Source organism: Bos taurus, chromosome 19 (genome assembly GCF_002263795.3).
Source record: "Bos taurus isolate L1 Dominette 01449 registration number 42190680 breed Hereford chromosome 19, ARS-UCD2.0, whole genome shotgun sequence".
Classification (NCBI taxonomy): Eukaryota; Metazoa; Chordata; class Mammalia; order Artiodactyla; family Bovidae; genus Bos; species Bos taurus.
In genome coordinates this window covers 27,817,808-27,841,099 of record NC_037346.1, presented here as the reverse complement: position 1 = coordinate 27,841,099, position 23,292 = coordinate 27,817,808, and the positions used below count along the sequence as shown (strand labels likewise).

At 48.5% G+C, this 23,292-nt stretch overlaps 3 protein-coding genes, 1 long non-coding RNA gene and 5 other non-coding genes across 15 annotated transcripts; 4 read left to right on the top strand and 5 right to left on the bottom strand.

The window, feature by feature from the left end:
- Nucleotides 1–262: 262 nt before the first annotated feature.
- AURKB (aurora kinase B) lies at nucleotides 263–5,349 on the top strand. 5 transcript variants are annotated; one of them, XM_010815989.4, is made up of 9 exons: nucleotides 263–342; nucleotides 599–670; nucleotides 1,904–2,006; nucleotides 2,117–2,171; nucleotides 2,383–2,574; nucleotides 2,870–3,008; nucleotides 3,118–3,266; nucleotides 3,903–4,077; nucleotides 4,236–5,349. In XM_010815989.4, the coding sequence occupies exons 2-9, from the start codon at nucleotides 623–625 to the stop codon at nucleotides 4,407–4,409; spliced, it is 1,035 nt and encodes a 344-aa protein (XP_010814291.1). In that variant the 5' UTR covers nucleotides 263–342; nucleotides 599–622; the 3' UTR covers nucleotides 4,410–5,349. The 5 variants fall into 5 exon arrangements, with proteins under 5 accessions (XP_010814291.1, XP_005220363.1, XP_010814292.1 ...); XM_005220306.5 differs by having other exon boundaries at nucleotides 263–354; XM_010815990.4 differs by lacking the exon at nucleotides 599–670 and having other exon boundaries at nucleotides 263–354.
- Nucleotides 5,350–7,654: 2,305 nt separating this feature from the next.
- Nucleotides 7,655–9,485, top strand: BORCS6 (BLOC-1 related complex subunit 6). The gene is given in 1 exon segment (NM_001040565.1): nucleotides 7,655–9,485. A coding segment is annotated over 1 exon segment (1,062 nt). The 5' UTR covers nucleotides 7,655–7,710; the 3' UTR covers nucleotides 8,773–9,485.
- Nucleotides 9,486–9,911: 426 nt separating this feature from the next.
- On the bottom strand, nucleotides 9,912–17,381 carry LOC104975022 (uncharacterized). Of its 2 annotated transcripts, XR_009491695.1 has the most exons (3): nucleotides 17,162–17,379; nucleotides 16,565–16,679; nucleotides 9,912–16,304 (listed from the first exon to the last, which is right to left on the bottom strand). It is a non-coding gene; the product is annotated as an uncharacterized lncRNA (long non-coding RNA). The 2 variants fall into 2 exon arrangements; XR_003030848.2 differs by having other exon boundaries at nucleotides 16,565–17,381.
- On the bottom strand, nucleotides 10,116–10,189 carry TRNAI-AAU (transfer RNA isoleucine (anticodon AAU)). Its single transcript has one exon. It is a non-coding gene; the product is annotated as a tRNA-Ile (tRNA).
- TRNAT-AGU (transfer RNA threonine (anticodon AGU)) lies at nucleotides 10,581–10,654 on the bottom strand. Its single transcript has one exon. It is a non-coding gene; the product is annotated as a tRNA-Thr (tRNA).
- TRNAS-GCU (transfer RNA serine (anticodon GCU)) lies at nucleotides 10,876–10,957 on the bottom strand. The gene has a single exon. It is a non-coding gene; the product is annotated as a tRNA-Ser (tRNA).
- TRNAW-CCA (transfer RNA tryptophan (anticodon CCA)) lies at nucleotides 11,392–11,463 on the bottom strand. The gene has a single exon. It is a non-coding gene; the product is annotated as a tRNA-Trp (tRNA).
- Nucleotides 17,382–17,434: 53 nt separating the features above from the next.
- TMEM107 (transmembrane protein 107) lies at nucleotides 17,435–22,399 on the top strand. Of its 2 annotated transcripts, NM_001083657.2 has the most exons (5): nucleotides 17,527–17,675; nucleotides 17,834–17,901; nucleotides 18,003–18,103; nucleotides 18,841–18,937; nucleotides 19,364–19,776. In NM_001083657.2, the coding sequence occupies exons 1-5, from the start codon at nucleotides 17,589–17,591 to the stop codon at nucleotides 19,431–19,433; spliced, it is 423 nt and encodes a 140-aa protein (NP_001077126.1). In that variant the 5' UTR covers nucleotides 17,527–17,588; the 3' UTR covers nucleotides 19,434–19,776. The 2 variants fall into 2 exon arrangements, with proteins under 2 accessions (XP_059733871.1, NP_001077126.1); XM_059877888.1 differs by lacking the exon at nucleotides 18,841–18,937 and having other exon boundaries at nucleotides 17,435–17,675; nucleotides 19,030–22,399.
- On the top strand, nucleotides 20,183–20,318 carry LOC112442787 (U8 small nucleolar RNA). The gene has a single exon (XR_003031080.1). It is a non-coding gene; the product is annotated as a U8 small nucleolar RNA (small nucleolar RNA).
- Nucleotides 22,400–23,292: the final 893 nt, after the last annotated feature.

Here is a 23,292-nt window from a genome sequence, read left to right as displayed (position 1 = left end):
CATATACACAAGAATAAATTCCAGTTTATATTGATGACTTAAATTTTAAAAACAAAACACCAATAAGACTATTTGAGGCTTGAGGAAAACTTTTCCTAAGCTAAAACCCTGGTTGCCCCTGGCTCTCATTCCGCCTTTTCCATTGGGCCCCTGGATCTACGTCATGGGATACTTAGCCAATGAGAATTGGGCATGGGCGGCACGTTCAGCCAATGGGACCCGGGCGGGAGATTTGAAAGGACCTCGGCGGGGGTGAGGGGGTGCGGCCGGACAGATTCAGTTGTTGCCAGCGGCCAAGGCACCACGGGTTTCTTTCGGGATTCTTGCTCCGGGAGAGGCCAGGTGATCCGGCAGGTTGGTTGCTCTAGGGTGGAGAAAGGGTCCTGGAAGGGAGTGAGGCCGGTAGCAGGGTGGGGGCCGGAGAGGCGAGTGCGGGAATGCGCTCTGATGAAGCTAGCTTTTGGACTTGCGCCCTTTCACCAGCACCGCCCCCCGCCCCCCCCGCCCGGGCAAACACTTCCGGCTAGATCGATCCGACCCCTTACTCTCTCTCCTTTTTTTTTTGCTTCTCACGGCTCTGTTTCTCTTCTCTGCCCAGTTCCCTCCCCCTTTCCCTCTACAGATGGCCCAGAAGGAGAACGCCTACCCCTGGCCCTATGGCCGGCAGACGGTAAGGGCTTTCTCACTTCCCCTCTCCCACCAGCATGGCGACTTCCTGCTTGCAGATTCGAGATCCTGCAGATGGCGATCCTCTTAGCACTTTTCTCCTGGCTTTGCACCAGCGCATGGGCCCCAGTCAGGTCATTTGTAGCCACATCCTATCCGGTGCTACCAGTTTGAATTTGACCAGCCTGTGAGGACCTCTGAAGAGCTGAGCCTACTTGTCACATACAAATGGCGTCTGGGACTGAGCAGGCAGGGTCTGGCCTATTAGGCCATGAATCTCAACTGTTGTCCTGAAAAAATAGGCTAGGCAGGAAATAGATATAGGCTATTTAGATGAGTTTATAAGTTTAAAAGGTCCAAGAGAAGTCTTACTTAAGAATTTGGATTTTAATGACTGGTGTGACATTTGCATCTGAAAAGCTTTATTTTCCAGTTGTCCTAACACCTTTCATTGAAGAATCTATCCTCTGATTTGAAATGCTAGCATTATTGTATATATTAAATTCCCACATATATGTGGATTTATTTCTGGACTCCATTTTGTTCAACTTGCTTATTTGTAAATCCTAAATTCGCTGTTTGTGAACAAGTCTGTAGGAGCACTGAGGCTCTTTCTCTCTTGGTTAAAGAAGAAAGAAGGAGCCCTACATGAGCTTTGTTCTCTGTTAGTGGGGCTTGAGATTCCTGGAGGGTCCCTCTATCCCCTTGCCCACCAGCTCCCTCCCTGGTGAAGCTCTGAATGGGGAGGCTGAATGAGATAACACTGTCGTGTCTACACCAGTCACTCCCAAAAGAAAGTGGTGTGTGTTACTCAGAAGTTGAAAGTAACAAGTGCTCCAGGACCATTAAAATAGCCTTCAGTGTCCCTAAAGCCTGTTGTTGCAAAGGGGTAAATACTGAGATTTGCTGAACACTCAAGGCCCCAAGGATCTTATCTGAGCCTTAACAGACCAAGCTTAGGGGACTATGAGAATACTTCTGTTCTGAAGCTCCTTGAATTGTGGGTGTTCATTACCCCAGCCTCTACTGCCTCCTGGGGTAGGGGGCTGGGTAAATGAGTGGTGTTATGGACAAGACTGAGTAGCAAAATTGTGGTCTCATTGTTCCTCTTTGAACTGGGGATGGGATGGGGTAGGTGGGTGGCTTTATAGCAAGGCCTGAAATGCTGCCTGTAGCGCATTCCAACCCGGTCACTGGGATAAAGGCACCCTCAGAGCTCCCCTCTGGTCCTTCTCAGGCTCAGCCTGGCCTGAACACCCTGCCCCAGAGAGTTCTCCGGAAGGAGCCTGTCACTCCATCGGCACTTGTCCTCATGAGTCGCTCCAATGCCCAGCCCACAGGTAAACTAGCACAAAGGGAGGGGACTGATCTGAGGGAACTAGGGTCTGCAGAGGGCTGGTGGGGATGAAAATGTCAAAGGATGGCCTCAACTTCCCTATTCTTTCCTTAGCTGCCCCTGGCCAGAAGGTGGTGGAGAACAGCAGTGGAACCCCCAACATCCCAAAGTAAGCTCCCCAAGCTTTGGTGTAGCAAGAGAGTGGGTGGAATAAAGGAAGGAGGAGGAGGGATGCGGGTGAGAAAGCCTGATCCATCCTCAGCTCCCCTGGAAGAGAAGCAGGACTACAGGCAGGAGGGGCGGAGGTGCAGAGAGAAGGCAAACACCTCAGAGGACCGACTAACCACCACTCAGCTGCTCCACCACTGCTTCCCAAACAGGCGTTCCTTCACAATCGATGACTTTGAGATTGGGCGTCCTCTGGGCAAAGGCAAGTTTGGAAATGTGTACTTGGCTCGGGAGAAGAAAAGCCATTTCATCGTGGCGCTCAAAGTCCTCTTCAAGTCTCAGATCGAGAAGGAGGGTGTGGAGCACCAGCTGCGTAGAGAGATCGAAATCCAAGCGCATCTGCAGTACGCTTAACGTCCCCTGAGCCAGAGCCCCCTGCCGCCCCAACCCCACTCCTCCTCCAACCCCACCACATCTGGACTGTCTTCTCTGCAGCTGTGGCCACGCAGCCCCAGTGAGCTCTCAATCCCAGCCAGAGCCTTGAATCCAGAAAATCACCTCCAGTCCCCACTTAGGACTGCCACCTGGCTTCCCCTACCTGGCCCAGACCTGACCCACTGTGCCCCAATGCGACCTGTCATCTTTCCCATTTCCTTAGGCCAGAATGCAGCCTGATGCCTCCTCTGTCTCCTCTCCCAGACATCCCAACATCTTGCGTCTCTACAACTATTTCTATGACCGGCGAAGGATCTACTTGATTCTGGAGTATGCCCCCCGGGGGGAGCTCTACAAGGAGCTGCAGAAGAGCCGAACTTTTGATGAGCAGCGAACAGCCACGGTCGGGGCGGGTGGGCACCTGGGGCACTGGCAGGGGCCTGGAGGCTGGGGGGATGCCATTTGCAGCCCAAGGTCAGTCCTTGTCTGACTGTCTGTCACTGGCCCCCCAGATCATGGAGGAGCTGGCAGATGCTCTGACATACTGCCATGCGAAGAAGGTGATTCACAGAGACATCAAGCCTGAGAATCTGCTCTTGGGGCTCCGGGGAGAGCTGAAGATTGCTGACTTCGGCTGGTCGGTGCACGCCCCCTCCCTGAGGTATGGTGGGCCAGAAGGCCAGCCCTGGGTATGAAGCCATTCAAAATAAAACCACTCCAGATCTTGTTACCCAGAGACATTTTGGGTTGTTCTCATGTAAATATATAAACACAGCAATATCTTTACAAAAATAGGAGATTGGGAGTTCCCTGCTGGTCCAGTGGTTAGGACTCCAGCTTTCACTGCAGGGGGTCCAGGTTCAATCCCTGGTCGAGAGAACTAAGATCCTGCAAACCATGCAGTATGGCCAAAAACAAAAATAGGAGACTCAGTTTTGTCACCCAGATTTCTCACTTGAAACATTGGCACCTTCTTGCCATTATCACTGAGAATATTCCCACATCATTTTTAGTGGTATTGCACAGTAGAAATGTAACGTGATTAAGCAACATGTGGTTGATGAACATCTGAAATTTTTCCTTTAATTCTAAGGTGAACGTTGCCCTCATATCTGATTTAAGATACGGCCCTCAGTGTGGAAATGCAGTCAGTGTGTTAGTCCCACTCCTACCCCAAAGACCCCATCAGAGCCTGGTTGGAAGACCCCTGGCACATCCTGGGGTGGGTCTGGGCTCCCTGTCAGGCTGCAGGGAAAGGAGGGAAAGTCTGGATCTGAGATCCCTGCCCCCGCCCCAGGAGGAAGACAATGTGCGGCACTCTGGACTACCTGCCCCCAGAGATGATTGAGGGGCGCACGCACAATGAAAAGGTGGACCTGTGGTGCATCGGTGTGCTCTGCTACGAGCTGCTGGTGGGAAACCCACCCTTTGAGAGTGCTTCCCACAATGAGACGTACCGGCGCATCGTCAAGGTGGGAGGCTGGCCCCTGGGGTCTGGCTGGAGTTTGTGCCAGCTCAGGGGCTGGGGCGGGGAGTGGGCACACTGTTGCTGTTGATGTTAAACCCTGCTAATAGAGTGGGAAGTGGAGGCAAAAGCAGCCAGGATGAAGCCCTTCTCTCCTTCTTGCAGGTGGACCTAAAGTTCCCTCCTTCTGTGCCCTTGGGAGCCCAGGACCTCATCTACAAGCTGCTCAAGCATAACCCCTCAGAACGCCTGCCGCTGGCCCAGGTCTCGGCCCACCCTTGGGTCCGAACCCACTCTCGCAGGGTGCTGCCTCCCTCTGCCCCTCAGTCTGTCCCCTGAAATGTCCCTGTCCTTTTCTCAGTTGTGTCTGTGTCTGTACATGTGTAGTTAGGAGGAGGGAGGTCCCTAGTCTGTTTCTGCATCTGTCTTTTACCTCGTCTTTATTTAATAAAGGCTGAAGCTTTTTTTACTGATGAGTGTAGATGTTTACAGGTGGAGACTGCTGTGAAGGAAGTCATCATCTGTGGTGAGGAGGCGAGGGAGTTGCCCGTGCTGGGCAGTGGGGTGGGCACTGCATCACCACCCCTGGGAGCACCCCTTAGCACTGAGAGCAACCTCTCAGCTCTAACCCCATCTGGTTAGCTCCCAACCATCACACTTCCACATCTTTTCTTTCCCCTGCTCTGGCTCCCAGGCCTGGGGATGCTGGGGACCTGTCTCTACTCTGCTATACCTGCACACCAGCCATCACCAACCGTCTCCACCCACCTCCTCCTATTACTCCCTCTTAGTTGACCTCTAATCTTTCCCTTTCCTGGGTCAGTCTTGCTGACCTAGGAGCAATTAAAGTTGTCTTTTTTGTTTTTCTGCTCTGGTGAGGATTTAGCACAGGAATAAATAGAAGCTGATGATGTCTAGTTCCTGACCTAAAGTTTCACTGCTTTGTATGATGCTTGCAATATGGTGCTTCCTGTAGGTTTAGCAGCATGCACAATCTTGAGTTTCCCTGACCAGGGGACGAACTCATTCCCCTTGCAGTGGAAGCTTGGAGTCCTAACCACTGGACTGTCAGGGAAATCTCTTGCTGTAGGTTTTTGATACATGTCTTTTATTAGGTTAAGGAAGGCCTGGGCTCTTCCTAGTTCATTAAGGGTTTGGTGTTTTTTGAAGCATGAATAGGTGTTGAGTTTCACCTAATGCTTTTTCTGCATGTGTTTATTATTTGTACTTTTAAGCCATGTGGTGTAGAACATCAATAAAGTTTCTTATTTTTATTTCATCTCAGATACTCACGCTATATTCAATTCCTAGGGCTACTGTAACAAATTACCACAAATTTGGGTGGTTTTAAACAGCAGAAATGGATTCTCTGACAGTTCTGGAGGCCAGAAGTCCATGATCAAGGTGTTAGTAGCACCACCCTCCCATATATGCCTCTAGGGAAAAATCCTCCCTTGCCTTTTCCATCTTCATGTGACTCCAGGCACTTCATGGCTTGTGGCTACATCACTCCAAGCTCTGCTTTTGTCTTCACAAACCTTCCTGTCTTCCCTTTTCTCTCCTCTGTCTTAAAAGAACACTAGCAATTTGATTTATGGCTCACCTAGATAATCCAGGGTAATGTTATCTCACAATCCTTAATTATATCTGCAAAGACCCTTTTTCCAAAAAACACTGCATTTCATTGCTTCCAGAGGTTAAGACAATGACATATCTTTTAGGGGGCTACCATGCAACCCACTACATATGCCCACAGATTAAAATAATTGAAGGACAGTATAGGGCTTGAAAAAACAAAAAACCAACAGTCTTCCCATTTCTCTCTCCCCAGAGATAAATCCTTTTGGATCTGTTCCAAATCCTTTTACAGTTTTGCTTTTTTTTTTTTGGTATTTACTTTGTATCTCCAAATCACATGCTTCTGTCACTACTTCTTTACATTTTCAGTTTTGGGCTTTATCTATCATTTTCCTGATACGAATGTAAGGATTTCATTCTTTCACTCCACTGCCACCAGAAACAAGGGCATTTTCTGTCCCTGCATCCTGCTGGTGTAGTTATATCATAATTTTGGTTAAGATTTATTCATTTGACAATAGTTACTGAGTGCTCTCTGCAGCCCAGGTGCTGTTCTAGAGGCTGAGGGGTGAATAAATGAGAAGAAAAAAAAAAAATCCTCAACGCAGGAAGCTTGCAAAAAGTGGTTGCAGTTGTAAACAGATTGTAATGGGAGGCCTCACTGAAAAGATAATATTTGAAAAAGGACTTGATGGAGAAAAAAGGTGAACATTTTTCTTTGTAGTTGCTCAGTCACTAAGTCATGTCTGACTCTTTGCAACCCCATGGACTGCAGCACACCAGGCTCCTTTGTCCTCCACTATCTCCGAGTTTGCTCAGATTCATGTCCATTGAATCCCTGATGCTATCTATCTCATCCTCTGCTACCTTCTTTTTGCCTTCAGTCTTCCCCAGCATCAGAGTCTTACATCAGGTGGCCAAAGTATTGGAGCTTCAGCTTCAGTCCTTCCAAAGAATATTCAGGTTTGATTTCCTTTAGGATTGATTGGTTTGATCTCCTTGCAGCCCAAGGGACTCTCAAAGAGTCTTCCCCAGCAACACAATTCAAAAGCATCAGTTCTTTGGCACTCAGCCTTCTTTATGGTCCAACTCACATCTGTGCATTACTACTGGAAAAATCATAGCTTTGACTATACGGACCTTTAATATACTTTGTGGACTCGGCCTCAAAAAACGGGGTGGGCCAAGAGGACGACGGGCGTCCTTGAGACGGCCACAGCCCCAGCCAAACGCCCTCTGAGCGGCCCTCAGGCCTCCGACTATCCGAGGAGGAAGAGGCAGAGAACGTTGGGGGCGCGAACTGCCACTCATTTGCTTTTACATTTGCAAGAGCAAATGTAAGTCCTTGAGGCGGCAGCATGTCTGTTTTGTCACAGGAACAGTGAGAAGACCAGTGCCTCTGGCAGGACCAGTGAGAAGAGAAGGAAGAGAAGAGATCAGAATGGTACCAGGGCTCTGACCTTAAGGGCCATTAACTAATTGAATGTTCTACCTAGAGGCAAAATCACACACCATCCTCCAAGAGGAGACACTCAAAACCCGGTGGAGGGGGCAGGAGACAAGAGAACAGAAGAGCAAATGGGAATTCTGGTTCCATCCTGATCAACTAAGGTGCGATTCAATCCCGACGGTCCAAGCAGGATATACTACTTTCATCCCAAGAACCTCTTTTAAGAAACCCAATTCTGGTTCCCTACTAAAAGCGGTTACTAAGCAACAAATGTGGGCGGAAAGAGCCTAGCTCCGCCCCTGGAGGACTCAGGCTTTTCAGGATCTTCATCTTTAAGATCTGCCTTTTCAACTTTTCGAAAGGGCGGGGCAACGAGCGCAGCTGTTACCTCCTTCTCTCCTCCCTGCTGGCTCTCACGTGTGTTCGGTCACGCAATGACAGCTGGTCTTCTGGGACTTCCTGGTTGTTGGGACCAATCAGAGTGCTCTTCACGTCCTGACCATTGTCAGCCCGAGGCCAATCGGCGCGCCTCTAAAACGCCCCTTAAAGGCGCCGCCAAGGCCTCCCAAGCCGGGGCGAACCAATTCCTCGGTTCCTGCCCCCAACTGCAGTATGGAGTCGCCCCGGGGGCGGCCTGGGCCCAAGACGGACCTGCTAGCTCTGGGGGAACAGCAAGCTGCGATCTTCGGCGACGGCCCGGGCCAAACGCCCTCTGAGAGGCCCTCAGACCTCCGACTATCCGAGGACGAAGAGGCAGAGAACGTTGGGGGCGCGAGCTGCCACCCCAAGGCGTCCCTGAAGACTTCGAGCTGCAGCTTTGTCCACCCTCCGGAATGGGAAGCTCCGGAGGACAAGCCGGGCCGTGGAGGGACGTTTTCTGGGGCAGGAAGCCGCCTGAGGGCGCCGGATCCCGAATTCGACCTGCACGGGTCCTCCCGGCGCAAGGACCCTGAGCCTCCGGAGGCCAAGCCTGAATCCGAGAGGGTCTGCCGTCGAGGGAGCCCTGTAGGCGGCGGGATGGATGTTGAGCAGAAGGAAGACGACGACGAGGCGGCGGAAGCCGGCAGGGGTGGCCGTTCGTTCTCCAGCCGCCTTCAGGACAGCCGCAGCTTGGACGGGTTGAGCGGGGCGTGCGGCGGCCCCGCGTCTTCAGGGGGTGCAGAATCTGGCGCAGGCGGCGGGCGGCGCGCCACTATCTCCAGCCCCCTGGAGCTCGAAGGGACGGTGAGCCGCCATGGCGACCTCACCCACTTTGTCGCCAACAACCTGCAACTCAAGATCCGTCTGAGCGGCGCCCCTCAACCTCCGCCCCCTGCCCCTACGCGGCCCTGTTCAGCTCCCACACCCACTCCGGCCATCCCTCCCATCGACCCCGACGTGCTGCGGGACCTGGAGCGGCTGAGTCGGGAGCTGGGCGGCAGGGTGGACCGTCTGCTTCGCGGGCTGGGAGGTGCGGTGCAGGAGCTGACAGCTCTGAGCGTGGGCTGCATCCAAACCTACCGTGATGCAGTGGACTCTCTAGGGGAAGCTGTGGACATGAGCATCAAGGGCATGTACACCCTGCTGGCGCGCTGTGAAGAACTGGAGCGGGCTCTGCAACCGGTTCAGGGACTGGCGCGCCAAGTCCGGGATATCCGACGCACCTTGGAGGTGTTGGAGGCCCTGTGCAAGTGACTGGGAAGGCAGGAGAGGCCTGGCAACGCCAGGGACCAGCAGGATCCTTAAGGACTCTTCAAGGAGCCCTGGTGGGACCCGCCTGCTGAGAGGAGGGAGGCCTATATATGGGAGGTTCTTCCAGATACGTTTAGCTTGCCGGCGACCATTCGCTGGGCCTTATGCAGGTGTGTATCGGGAAGTTCTAAAGGCTCTCCTGGTAGGAGGGTATGATGCTCTGCTTCTGTTCAGTTGGCCATCTGCAGCTACCTTGTTCTCCCAACTCTCTTTAGAGCACCATCTCTGGAAACCCGGGGCTTTAGGTCTGGGCTTGGGAGATGTGACTGTCATATGTTATCAAGAAAGGAGAACAGAGGAGACCCCAGCCCCCACTGTGGCCACTCTGACCTCCAGTAGTCACATCTCAGGTGCCAGGGGCTGTGGGAGCTTGTGTGGTCAAAGACCACACACCACGCAGACAAGGACGCATACTTGCAGATGGATAACCTCCTGCTTCTGCCCTCTCGCCCTCTACCATCCCATTTCCCCAGTCATAACCTGGGCGGAGCTAGAAGGAATGTATTGCATGGTAGAGGAGGTGCGTTGGGAGGGGTCTCTCTGCTCTCAGGGTTCAGATAGAATTGTTGCTGGTTTTGAAGCCCACCTGTTGTGGAATGTTCTAATCAGTTTTGGCTTTCTGAGTTTTTGTGGAATTAAAGTGCTGCTGCTGCTAAGGCTGAGGCTGTGTCTGTGTGGGGTTACAGGGATTGATGAACCAAAGTAATGGGAATGAGGGTCAGTCTTTTCGTGGAGTTTTCTTGGGGCTGGTGCTGGGAGTGGGGTGGGGGTCTCAGGCCACATATGGAAGGATATGGTTCCTACTCATAAACAGCAGATCTGAGGAAAGGTAAGACACAGGTATGGGCTGAGAGATGTGTAAAAGCAGACTCAGAAGCAAGGAGATCTAGAAGAAAAAAGGAAGGAAGTGTTGTCTTAGTTCCTGAAGTGGACAGGCAGGGACTGGGCAAACTGGACATCTGTGCTCTAAAGACTAGAAACACTTGCTAGCTCCATTCTTGACCCCATTTCTCACACTGTGCCAATTCCTGGCCGCCTTCCGTTTACAGTCACATAGTAAATTCCAGAAGCTCCCGTTATGTGAGATTCAGAAACAGATCACAATACGGATCCAGTTCCGTTAAACTATCCTCCTGTAACTCAAGACACTAGGTCTTTGGGCTGAATTTAAACACGTTATTCCTCGCCTCGAGGTGTGAACAGTTCCGGAATTGGAGATGTTGCTCCACACACCTTCCTTAACAACAAAAAATTGACAGTAAATTATTTAAAAGAAGACGATACTCTGGCCCGTACGGGGCTCGAACCCGCGACCTTGGCGTTATTAGCACCACGCTCTAACCAACTGAGCTAACCGGCCAGTCGACAAGAGGCTTTCTCAATATCAATCTATGTAAAATACAAATTACTCATCAGTCCTATCTGTGAGAAAATCTCAAAATGGGTAAGCTTATTTAGAAAAACAGGGAAACAGACTACGAAAACGGAATCACTTATCATTTCGGGAAATAAAAGCGAAGCCAAAATAGTGGCAAGCACAGATAATGCAAATACGTGCTTGACTGGCAGGTCGCCGTGCCAACATAGAGCGCAAGACTGACAGCATGCACTTAGCGTTGAGGTGCACAACCGGAAATAGAAAAGGCCGTCTGGTGGCCACCGGTAGACTCCCGAAGAGATGTGGAAAATTATATATAAGCCAGAAGCCTACGACTCTTTGCTCGAAGTGTAAAAACAACCCATGCCTCGGGAGGCACCGCTGGGATTCGAACCCAGGATCTCCTGTTTACTAGACAGGCGCTTTAACCAACTAAGCCACGGCGCCCCGCGCAACCGCTTCCCCGCCTCGTTTCCCTGGCCAGGTCAGTTCCAGGTTAGGTGAATGAATGCCGGGATACCTTTCTAATTTTCGGTCGTACTGGAAAACAAGGTAGAAGGTGCGAAATCCGCGGCTGTAAAACGGGATAGGTTGAAAGGATGACACAGAAATTGAATCCTGGCACACAGAAGGTTATAAAATATAAAGACAGCTGCGGAATCGCAGGCCGACGAGGATGGGATTCGAACCCACGCGTGCAGAGCACAATGGATTAGCAGTCCATCGCCTTAACCACTCGGCCACCTCGTCCACAGGAAAGCAGCTTAGGATCTCCTCTCTGGGGTCTGGATTCTTCCTTCTCGGAGAAAGCGTGAACCTAACTACGTCGCGTAGGGATGGTGTCCCGAGGGATCCCGCCCGGCACCGCGAGGACGACTCGCAGGGCTCTGGCTGCCGAGCGATATCCTAGCCTGCGCGAGCACCCGACTCGGCGTTGGATTTCCGGGGCTTGCGTCACTCCTCAGGAACCCCGCTATCCGCCCAGATTTACAGTCCCCGGATCTACAATAAAAACTATCGCGAGATCTTGGAGCTCCCCCGCCTACGGGGCGGCTCGGGACTCCGAGCCAGGGACCCTCCCCTTCCGGCCCCTGTGAAGTGTTTCTTCTCTAATCTGCTGGATGGGACCTCAACAGAGTTACAAATAAGAATAAAAGCTACCCGAGCTCTAGAAAAGCGAACGCTGACCCCGACGTGATTTGAACACGCAACCTTCTGATCTGGAGTCAGACGCGCTACCGTTGCGCCACGAGGTCGGCCGGCCACGGGGGTGGACAGGTCTCCCCATGACGACTGGACGGTAAGGCGGCCGGCTGTGGCGATCGAGGTGCTGAGGGCCTTCTGGAACTTCTAAAATCCCCTGGTGTGGTGCTTGCTGTCTCCCTCCGGCCTCGTGGGACCAGCAGGGCCCGCCACCCGCAGGGCAGCGGCTTTGTGGGCTCCGGGTTCATCGGTGCCCCGACCTCGTCGCCGCCCTCCTGCAGACCATAAGGCGGCCTTGAGCTGGTTCTCTGGGGGACCCAGAGCTCACAGCCCAGCGGGGACGGACTGGCACAGAAACGTGTGGAAGGACTGGGAATACCAGGCCGAAGGTGATGGAAGCACGTCTGGGACAGAGATTAGCTTTTCCAGCCGTGCGTCCCCTCCCGGGCTGCCCTTAACAACCGCCTGCGGAGCCTTCCAGATAGCTACTCACAGGCCCCAAATTTGGAGTTTCTGGTTTAAAGATCCAGGGTAGAATCTTGGCATCATTAATTTTGTCACTTTTGACGATTCTGAGGAATCCCTTACCTACAATGAAATGCACAGATCTTAAGTGTTTATTTTGATGCGTTTTCAAGAATTCAGCCCACAACCCTTTCAAGATAGAAGACATGTTCTTCATCCTACAAGGTTCTTTCTTATCCTCTACGAGTCGATCCCCGACCCCCCCGCCCCCCCCGTCCCCCCCCCCCCCCCCCCCGCCTTCACAGAGGCAACCCCTGTTCTGATTTCCGTTGACATAAATATCTGTACCTGTTAAAGCTCCCCAGGTGAGACCAGGATGGAAACTTATAAAGAGGAATACCAGAAGCTAAAAGAACCACCCCCCCCCAACACACACACACACACATACACACACACATTTGCTCATTTGCTTCTTGAAGGGTGAAAGAAGTTCAAAGGTCCAATACCGCCAAAGAAAGTTATCAGGGACTACAGACAAGTCAAAGCCAGCGGAGAAGCCTGACCTTAATTGACTGGGCAACATCCTTTAAGAGCCTTCCCCCTTGGTTGTCATGACACTGCTGTCTGCTGGCTTTCCCCTATCTTACCGTCCCCCTCCCTCCAGACTCTTTTTCTGTCCTTTTTCCCTAGGAGTTCTGTCTTCTCTCTTTATGCTGCACACCTTCCCTGGAGTAAACCCTTCCCTGGAGTCAGCCATCACTTTTGTGCTGAGGGCTCCTGAATCCTGCTCCCACCTCTCTGGATTCAGTCTAGTGCCTGCTGGACACCTTCACTTGACCCTGTCATCCTTCGAAAACTTCCCACCTCAGGCGGGACTCAAACCCACAATCTCCCAGCTGAAACAGTACACCTCCTGTCAGGACTTATGAAGCTGAGGTTCTTTATGTCTCCACATAGAAGGAATTCAGGGAGAGGCAAAGAGATAGGTAAGAAGTAGATCTATTGAGAGAGACATGAGTTTGAGTAGGCTCCAGGGCCTGGCGTGCTGCAAAGAGTCGGACACAGCTGAGCGACTGAACTGAACACGATCCATAAAAAGTGTGGGCCATCTCTGAAAGAGCACTGGGAAATATGTGGTAAGTTTTTATGGGCTGAGTAATTTCAGAGGGTAACATTTGGGAGGATTATTCTAACTACTTAGGGAAGGGGTGAGGATTTCCAGAAATTGGGCCACTGCCCCCCTTTTTGGCTTTTTATGGTCTGCCTCAGAAGTGTCAGGGTACCTGTGGGTGTGTCCTTCAACATGTTAATATACAGGATGGGCATGTAATAAGGTTTAAGGTCTACTGGAAGTTGAATCTTCTGCCATCTTGCGCCTGAACGGTTCTAACCATTTTTCTCTCCTATCCAGTTCTCAGTAGCTGCGTCATTCTTGTAAAGGTTGCGCCCTGTCCCCTTCCCTCTTGTCTCATTTCCTTCCCAGTCTTCTGCACTCTCAGTTAGAGGCCAAGCTGAGGCTTGGATTCATCTTGACTCTTCCCCCTTCCTCGCTTCCCATTTCTAGTCACCAAGTTCACTCAATTTCATTTCCTTCATAATTCTGTTAGCCCTCATTCCCTATTCCCACTGCCATCTCGCTGGATGACTGTAGTAGACTCCTCCCTAATGTCTCTGTCTCCAGAATAGTCAAAGACAATCATCTTTTAAAATGCTAACATGATTCCATCATGCTGTGGCTTAAAATCAATGCCCCATTGAAACTGCACAACTCAGACGGGATTCAAACCCAGCCAAAACTGATTGGGACTTGAACCCTTGGGTTAGGACTTGAACCCACAGTCTTCTAGTTAAAATTGCTCACCTGGTGTGAAAAACTGATGGGAAATGTTCAATGGTTGCTTCAGTCTGCCTACTCCTGAACTCGAAGCTCAGATTAAACGCCAGAAAAAGAGAGACAAGCAAACCTGGTGTGCTGCCTGTTAAAAGCCCAAGGCACTAGTCATGTACATTTTCAAGACAAAGGATCCTACATTAAAATGCCAGACTGATAATTTACACAAGGTTTACCAAGGTAACAGTCCAAGAAAGCATTTACAAAGTGAGCAACAAGTCACCATGACTCCCAGCTGAAACAGTACACCTCCTGTCAGGACTTATGAAGCTGAGGTTCTTCATAACCCTCTACAGAGTTGAGAAAGAATGCTATTCTTTTAAGTTTTAAGAAGTAACAACAGCAAACAAAAGTTACACTGTAGCATTAGAAGAAAGGGGAAAAAATTGATCTGTATAGTTGAGCAGTCACTCCCATCTGGTTAATATGTAACGCAGGTGCACACTTGCACATTAGGGAGGGAAGGGCGAGGCCCAAACAAACACACAGAGAGAATTTTATGTTCAGTTTTTCTTGTCCTGTCTTTAAATATAAATTTTGTTTTATCACCAGAGTGAGGGAATTCAAGGCTAAGATAGCTACATAACAAACTTTGCTACTTCTTTAGTTTGCTACCCCAAGCACAAACCCCTTTGTTAATTCTTCACAAACAATATTTCTTTGTCAAAAAACAACATATAAACAGCCTCCTTTGGTCTCTTTGGTGGTCCTTTTTCTGTGAGATTTCCCTGTGTTTGAATTAAATTGGATTTTTTTCCTCCTATCAATCTATCTTATGTTAATTTAATTATTAGATCAGCTAAAAGAACTCAAGACAGTGGGATGAAAATTTCCTCCGCCTGGACAGAACTATTTGGTGATGTCTGGGATTTGCTTCAAAATAATCCAGTGGGACTGGGACGCAGAATATAGCTGAAACAAGGTTGGCCATGTGTTGGTAATTGCTGAAACAGAATGGTAGGCTTCAAAAGGGGTCATAACCTTTTGAATGAAAAATACTTTACTTTTACATACAATATGTTTGAATATTTCTGACTTAAAAAACGCATTTCTAAATTATTTTATGGCCAGTTCAAATATCGGAACATGTGAGTTCCAGCCCTGGGTCGAGTGGCCGAAGGACCCTTGGTCACTGGCACTACCACCTGTGGCCACAAGGTGGCTCCAAAACTCTCTTTGGTGAGTGTGAAGCAGGCTTCTCTGAACCAAAGACATGGAAAGTGAGCCACCAGGGAAGTCGATTAAATGCCTGCTGTTTACCAGTTCACAAAGTGAATTTATCTTCCTGTTCTTACTAGCTATAGGTACCCAGGCAGGAAGGCTGTTACGCGCAGAATGCCCCAAACTTCAAGCTGCTGGATCCCAAAATCTAACAGTCATCCCTTCCTTCTCTCACCCACACACATTCCCAGGTTCAGACTTTATCTTCTAAGACTCTGTAGATTGCTTCCACTTCACTCCACCTCTTTCACTCCGACACTATTGACTCTATTATTTTGGCTAGAGACCTTATTCAGATTTTGCCAATTTTTCCACTAATGTCCTTTATAATAAATTTTATTTTTCTGATCCAGGACCCATTAGGATCACACATTAAATTTCAAATTTGTCACACCATTTTAAAAAACATTATTTACGTGTAGTTGTTTGACAATGTTGTGTTGATTTCTACTGTAAAGCAATGTGATTCAGATATAAATATATATCTTTTCCATTATGACATCATATGACATTGAATATAGTTTTCCGTGCTATACAGCAGGACCTTGTTGTTTATCCATTCTTGTTATATCCCTTTGTCTTGCATGAACTTGAGGAAACATCTTTTGACTATCACTTTGACACCTGAAATTTTTCACACACTGGTTTAGAAAAAGGAAATCCATTTAGTACATTGGGGACCTGCGAGAAAAGCATTTTTTCTGTTTTGACCACATTTCCTAAAATGAAGTTTTAAGAACAAATGGTCTATTTTCAAAGAAAATTTCCTTGATCATATTGTTCTACTATTTCCTTTAAAATTTATTTATTACAACTTTTACCTTGCAGATTCATTATTTGTTGACGTGTTTGTTGTCAATCTCTCTGACCCCAGGAAGGTAGAGACTTCTTCCTTGTTCCTCAAGGATATGAGCCCAGCACAGTGCCTGGGACTTATTTGTTGAATGAATGAATGAATGAGGAAATTAAAAAATGCCTCTTGGGCTTGTAGTTTAGACCTGTCTAAGAGGCACTGAGATGGAGAGTAGTAATAAAAGAAGTGTTCACATTTTGAGATATATAGGGAAGTCATTCTGGCTTAAACATTACACAACTTGAATTTTATCCTAACTAAAATAGCCTGTTTGTGGTCTATCAAACACACTTTGTACATCTGCTTTAATTAAAGGAAAGGGTACGCTGACCAGAAGTAAAAAATGCCCATGTTAAAAATAAAGATTAAATGCCCCTCTTCCTGGGACACCTTTGATGTGATGATAAGAGATGCTTTCCAGGTGCCAAGGCCATGCTGACCTGCTGTATATTAATCATCTGGTCCTTAAAAAAGAAAAAAAAGAAGAAATGTAACCCTGACTTGTATAAAGTTCTTTGTTCTTACAAAATGCAAAACTGCACTGAAAACGATGCTTCGCTGGGGCAGTTTCTCAGAGTAATCTGGGAAAGGAGCTTCCAGTCTACTCATTAGTTTGGCTCAAATAAAACTCTTTCTATTCTTATTTTGGATTATCCATTATTATTCTTGGGAGATGATCGGGTAAGGGGGTGGGGGTGGGGGGGCCTGGAAGTTGTGACTTAACTGTTAGCCATGAACTCCGGCGAGAACTTTCCGTTCTGCAGGAAATCACCTTTAAGGTCCGAAGGTCCGTGAGGTCCCAATCGTGAGAGATGCTTAGACTATAGCTGGCCACACCTCTAAGAGATAAGGAAATCGTAGAGTCTGAATTTCCGCCCTCGACTCTTGCCTCCCAGGGACGCGGGGTTTCATTCTCTTCCTCCACTCCCTTTTCTGATACCGTTTGTCCACTTCATTCCCGCAACACGCCTCTCATCCACACCCTAGTTCAGGAGAGGGGCTCTTTTCTGTACTCTGCAAACCCCTCGCCAATCTGAGTGAGTTGGGGCGGGGGCGAGGAACCAGAATCAAGGAAAAGTTCAGGTATACGGTCGGCCAACAACCAGGGGCTCCGGGACAATAAAGGGGCATCCACCTCTCCAAATTCGGCCTAGGTCAGGGAGAAGCTACACTGATGCGGAGGATGGAAGAAAAGAGAGTGTCCAGGCCTCGGGCATGTTGACGCCCTAAGGCTGAAGTGGTGGTGACTGTGGTGTCCGGAGGGTCATCCTGGGCAAAGTAGCAGGGGCTGGGGCCCAGGCCGCTCCCGGCGTGGGGATACCCGGAGGAGCGAGTGTCCGAGTTTCCGTTCGCCAGTGCTGTGTGGGCCGACTCGGCAATGTAGGGCCGCGCCACAACACACTCTCAGGCTGTGCAGACAGCTCGTCTGCACGCGGGAAGGCCGACGGCTCGATTCTCTGCATCCGGTCGGGATCTGCACAGGTATTGTGGACCCGGACCAACGTTTCCCAGAGGGCTGGCGGCGGCGCGATATTTGCCGCTCTCGCGAGACTTTCAGAGGTCCCGTCGGAGCCCTCGTTTTTTGCGGTTACCAAGGCAACTGAGCGGTGCCAGCGTAAGCGGGGAGGGCGGCGTACGTCGAATTTTTGTCTGCTAGCTTGAGAGCCTTGAGGAGTGACCCTCCTTGAGCTTCCAGCCCCAGAGACAAACGGCCTCTGCTCCAGGCAGTACCTCTTCCCCTGGGGACCATGGGCCGGATCTCGGGGCTCGTGCCCTCTCGCTTTCTGACGCTCCTGGCGCATCTGGTGGTCGTCATCACCTTATTCTGGTCCAGGGTAAGACCCATGGCTCTCTTCTCGTTCCTCCTTCCAATTTGGGGTGGTCCCAGCCCCACCCCACCCTTTCTCCCCCGGAGCCTTACACGGTGGAGTCCTCCCATATCCCGCCGCCAGACCCTCTTTCAACTTCTCTATTTTTCTGCCCTGCTCCCTAGGACAGCAACATCCAGGCCTGCCTGCCTCTCAAATTCACCCCTGAGGAGTATGAGAAGCAGGACATTCAGTGAGCATGTGGGACAGGGTGGGCAGAATTAGGCAGTAGTGGGAGTGAAGGGGTCTTAGAAAAAGTCCAGAAGGCCTGAGCCACTTCCTTCTTTTCTGCAGGCTGGTGGCAGCGCTCTCTGTTACCCTGGCCCTCTTTGCAGTGGAGCTGGCTGGTTTCTTCTTAGGAGTTTCCATGTTCAACAGCACCCAGAGCCTCATCTGTATCCTTTCTACGTGTACTCCTTTCCTCCTCGGCCCTTGTCCACCATAACGCCCTTCAGCCACTTAACCAGGCCTTTCTGGCACAATGGTGTTTGCTCTAGCAGGCAAACAGAATCCCTCCTGTGGAGAGATGTTAGGCAATGTGGAAGATTTAATACAATCTCGGATCACTTTTTGAGCTCCTGCCACTCACCAGGCACTGGAGATCTCAAGATGGGAGTACAACACAGTTTTCTATCTTGAGGAAGAGGGAGACGCACAGACATCTGTAATTCAGTGTGATAAGCACGGGTGCCATCAGATGTAAAGATACAAAGCACTTTGGGAAGGCAGAAGAGACAAAGGAAGTGAGGAAGATGGATCAGGGAAGGCTCTCAACACCAGGGTGCTGGAAAGTGATCCCAGCAGTGTATTGTGTCCCTGTGAGCATTTCTGTGTGCTTGGAGTAGATTGGGAGTCTACTACTTCACCTGAAGGGTCCAAACTAGATACGGGATGGAGGTAGCTTGGTTTCCCAGCAGGGCAGGCTCAGCTCTGGCCTCTACACATGGCCATCCTAAAACCCAAAAGTCTGGGCTTCTGGCTCTGGCCTTTGCAGTGTGGTAAAGGGAGTGAGAGATGCCTTACTCACCAGGAGCTGATTGTGAATGCAGATGCCAGGCCCATCACCGGCCTTTTCTGGCTCATCACTACCTGTTGATCCAAAGGCTTTCCTTGACTCTGGTGTATTCCCAAGCCATCGGGGCTCACTGTGGTGCATCTGTGGCCCTGTCCTTCTTCATATTTGAGCGTTGGGAGTGCACCACGTATTGGTACATTTTTGTCTTTTGCAGGTATGGTAGCACCTAATGTTTGAGGACGGGGAAGGGAGGTTTACTTTAAATCTGAAGATTTCTCCTATCCAGCCCTTTACTCCATGTGTAAGATACCAGATCCACTCAACATTCCCGAGTCTTTTTGAAGTCCTCCCCTCCTACACTCCTAAAACTTCCCTGGTGGCTCAGACGGTAAAGCATCTGCCTACAATGTGGGAGCCCTAGGTTCGATCCCTGGGTTGAGAAGATCCCCTGGAGAAGGAAATGGCAACCCACTCCAGTGTTCTTGCCTGGAAAATCCCATGAACTGAGCAAAGAGTCAGACACGACTGAGTGACTTCACTGTCACTCCTGCACTTAGGGGGTGGGGGGTGGGATCGCTGGCTTGGGGATCTGGGTATTTTTATTAGAAGGAACTCTGAACCCATCACCTACCTTCCTCAGTGCCCTCCCAGCTGTCACCGAAATAACATTATTCATCAGCGTCTTTGGGCTGAAAAAGAAACCTTTCTGATACCTTCGTGACTGAAGTAGGGATGAAGGCTGAAGCAGTGAAGGACCACTCACCCTTCCTGGAAGAGGAAGGCTTCAGCTCTCCTTCTAACACTGCATTTAGTGAAGGATGTCAGTGTTAGGGTAATTATCTCTCGAGTCTGGGATTATCTGCGTTTTGTTTACAGTCCTTTGTAATAAAATATATTTTAGGATAAGATCAAAACTTACAGGAATTTTACAGGAATTCCCTGGCTGTCCAGTGGTTAGGACCCAACGCCTCCACTGCAGCAGTCACAGGTTCAGTCCCTGGTGGAGCAACCAAGATCCTGAATGGTAGGCAGCGTGGCCAAAAAAAAAAAAAAGAAATCAAGACAAAAATTTCAGGAGAAAATTGGGGTGGCCAAACTACTATAGAAATGGAAGGCTGTTTTCCAGCCTTGCACAGTTAAGACACTAAATGTCGCTTCTATTTTAGTTATTACGGTAGATTTTTGGCGGAAGGGAGTGGGCGGAGATATGTAAATAAAGTGATGCTTAAGGGTAGTACCTCGAGCTCTTTAAGTGAGTGAAGCATTCTGGGAGGGATTAGCGTTTGCTATTTTGACAGCCAAATGGAAAAATATATTTTAAAACATCTGCAAATAAATTGAACAACAAGTGGAAGAACCTGGATAACTTTAGATTGCTCGGACTAACATGTCGTTTACTCACCCTCCCTGATAGCGGAGTCGTATTTCCGGAGTACGGAATATTGCCGCCTTCTCGGTATCGTCAGGTAGGATAATCCTTACCTGTTCCTCCTTTTGGAGGGCAGAATAGAACATGATGATTGGAGCTCGCATGATTCGTGATTAACGGCTCTGCGTAATCAGGACTTGCAACACCCTGATTGCTCCTATCTGATTCTTCCTGACGATCCATAATGTTAATGTGCTCTTAACGTTAGATCAAGTTTTGTTATTAGTTGTATCTACTCCAGTGTTCTTGCCTGGAGAATCCCATGCATGGGGGAGCGCAGTGTGCTGCCGTCTATCGGGTCGCACTGAGTCTGACACGACTGAAGCGACTTAGCAGCCGCAGTGTTGGTTCTAATGGCGTCTGTAAGGTTTGGGGTGTGTTGTTTTTTTTTTTTACTTTTTTAAGGGTGTTGGGTTTGGGTGTGTTGGTGTAGTGTACGGTTTGTCAGGAGTTTTTTTCCCAACGCCAGGGTTTCGTTTCTTTGCATGAATCCTAGTTTGCTAGTTAGTATTTTTTTTTTTTTTTAATTTCATGAAGCTTATCTGAGGGCATGTTCTGTGTACCTCCGATATTCCAAAAAGTGGTTCTTTTAATGTCTGTCAAATTTGGTGTCATGAATGAATGGCTGTCAAAACTTCTATCTCGCCATGCTAGGAAGGGTCACGTGCTAAAGGGTAGACTTCCCTGGTATTTGGGGCGCCCAACCCAGAAACCTGGCAAAGGTTACCTGTGTACTCAGTAGTCTAATTAGAACACCCACCCTAGTTTTTGTCTGGTAGCCCCGGGCTAGAACATGTTCAAAAGAAAGTTATTGAAACACACTATTTGGCATTAGAGAAGAAAGTTCTACCTTGTCACAGGGTAAGTGTTCTCACAGGGGCACATTTTTTAAGGAAAGATTCAGTGTAGATGTTTTAATCTATACTTTTTAGTCTTAAATGGTGGAGCCCACGCCATTCTAAATAAGCAAAAGTCATCAAAGGAGATTTTTTCTGGTGGAGCCTCCTCAAGTGATGCCTTCTGTCTCTGCACACAGCCCTTCTTCATGAGTATTCACTCAGAGAATACTTATTCAGCACTTGTTATACACTATAGTGGGTACCCAGGAAACAGATGTGAATGTGACCTATACTCGGCCTGGGCCATCACAGATATTATAGCTCAGGGGGACAAAGAACAATCTCTGGTACTCCCAGAGTACTTTAATAACAAATTATGATAAATGTTTCAAACTCGACTTGCAGATGCTATGGAGTAGGAATAACCTGCCCCAGGTGGCAGGAGTGTTGCTCCTACAGGAGCAGTTTGAGTGAGGCCTTGGAAGCAGAGAGAGGAGCAGATTGTCCAGGAGGCAAGAAAGGTGGATATTGCCGGTCATGGTTACAGGCTTGACCAGGAGAGTTACATCCCATGACAGCCTGACTTTCACCACACCCAGTGGTGTGCTTACTGATTTGTGAAAGCTGTTTGTTTTTCCAGAAACATCATGGACTGATTGTTAAAAACAGCTATATCAAATATTGAATATGTAACCTTGCAATTAAATAAATGGAGGGGGATTTCCCTGGCAGTCCAATGGTTAAGACCTAAAAAAAAAAAAAAAAAAAACAGAAAACCCGAAACCAGAGTAAGAAATACTCATCAGTTCCTGGTTATTTTATAAATTTACTATTATATGGTTTTGAGGTTGTTTGCATTTATGGTATCTGTATGGTGGGAATACTAAGAAATGATGTACTACTTTGTATCTCTTTCCAATTTATTTAGTGACATTAAGTTAGTAATTTGAAACTGGCCTAAATGGGAGTATTTACACTCCCCAAATTGGCAAATACTACATATCAGGCTTTGCTGATTGTCTAGATTTTAAAAAGGATTGTCTAGATTTTAAAAAGTGATGGGGAAAATGTTAAATAATGCAGGTTAAGTCTTTAAGTGTCATGTCCATAACTGTTATACTACAAATATCACACACACACACACACACACACACACACAAAATGAAGTATTCCCCCAGGATTTGAAAACTTATCAGCAAAGAATCACTCAAGTCATTGAGGAACCTGTGAAGTTTCAACATATCTTCAGTGTTTCATTTTTATCTTAATCAAAAATGTAAATAAAAATATCAACCAATGGTTATGTTACTATCCTTGTATTAATACTTATGATATAATTCCATTTATGAAATTATGGATACAAGAGTAGAATTTACAATAAAGAATATTGTATATTTTATTATTTGCAGATTCTGTTGCACATCCTTTATATCAGCAAAATTTATAATAAACTTATGTACACATTTGAATGCATACTCTTCTTGGAGAGTGGGTTGTTAAACATTTACCAGCACTTTCTTGCTCCTCCAGTCCTAAGAAATCGTTCATCACCAGTGAGTTCCTTGTTCCTAAATTCAGAGGTTCTTTCCAGACTTTGGCTCGACCTCCTTTCTATATGTTGACCATTACCCTCATTTGAAAGTTGTTCTTCCTTCCTTTCTGAAAATTAGCTCCCCTGGCTTACCTCCAACTATTCTGGCTGCTCCTTCTTAGACTCATCTAATGAATATTGATTGAAAACCCACAGCTGGCCAGCCACTGAGGACGCATTATAGGGTTGTCTCCTCCCTTTCACCTGTAAATGTTGGTGGTCACTCTTCCTTGGAGACTTCATCCACCTCTTGTCTTCAAGCATCACCTAGATGGTGCTGGTTTCCATGGCTTGGCTTTGTTCTGTGAGCCCTAGCCGAGGGCAGAGACGGGAATTGAGCTATGGAGCGGTTTAAAGTGTACCCGCTCTCCTCCAAGGTAATGTGATGGCCAATAAGTCACTTAACCACTTTGTGCCTCGATTTCTTCATCCACTTCAACTATATATCTCTTAGTCAACACCAGCCGCTTTGCCAATTAGCATCAAAAATAGGTTTTCATTTTATGGTGAAATTAGTGGCTTGTTAATCAGCATAAGTCCATCATGAAGAAACAAAAACTGCTGGATTCTACTTATATGAGTTCCAAGAGTTGGCTCAAATTCATAGGGATGGATGGAGAAGGCAATGGCACCCCACTCCAGTACTCTTGCCTGGAGACTCCCATGGACAGAGGAGCCTGGAGGGCTGCAGTCCATGGGGTCGCTAAGAG

Excerpts from the sequence above, each read along its gene's own strand:
- TMEM107 (NM_001083657.2), top strand. The coding sequence starts at position 17,589 with ATGGGCCGGATCTCGGGGCTCGTGCCCTCTCGCTTTCTGACGCTCCTG. Across the intron at positions 17,676-17,833 it reads TCACCTTATTCTGGTCCAGG|GACAGCAACATCCAGGCCTG; the intron begins GTAAGACCCATG and ends CCTGCTCCCTAG. Across the intron at positions 18,938-19,363 it reads TACATTTTTGTCTTTTGCAG|TGCCCTCCCAGCTGTCACCG; the intron begins GTATGGTAGCAC and ends TACCTTCCTCAG.
- AURKB (XM_010815989.4), top strand. The coding sequence starts at position 623 with ATGGCCCAGAAGGAGAACGCCTACCCCTGGCCCTATGGCCGGCAGACG. Across the intron at positions 2,007-2,116 it reads CTCCAATGCCCAGCCCACAG|CTGCCCCTGGCCAGAAGGTG; the intron begins GTAAACTAGCAC and ends TTCTTTCCTTAG. Across the intron at positions 3,267-3,902 it reads GTGCACGCCCCCTCCCTGAG|GAGGAAGACAATGTGCGGCA; the intron begins GTATGGTGGGCC and ends CCCCCGCCCCAG.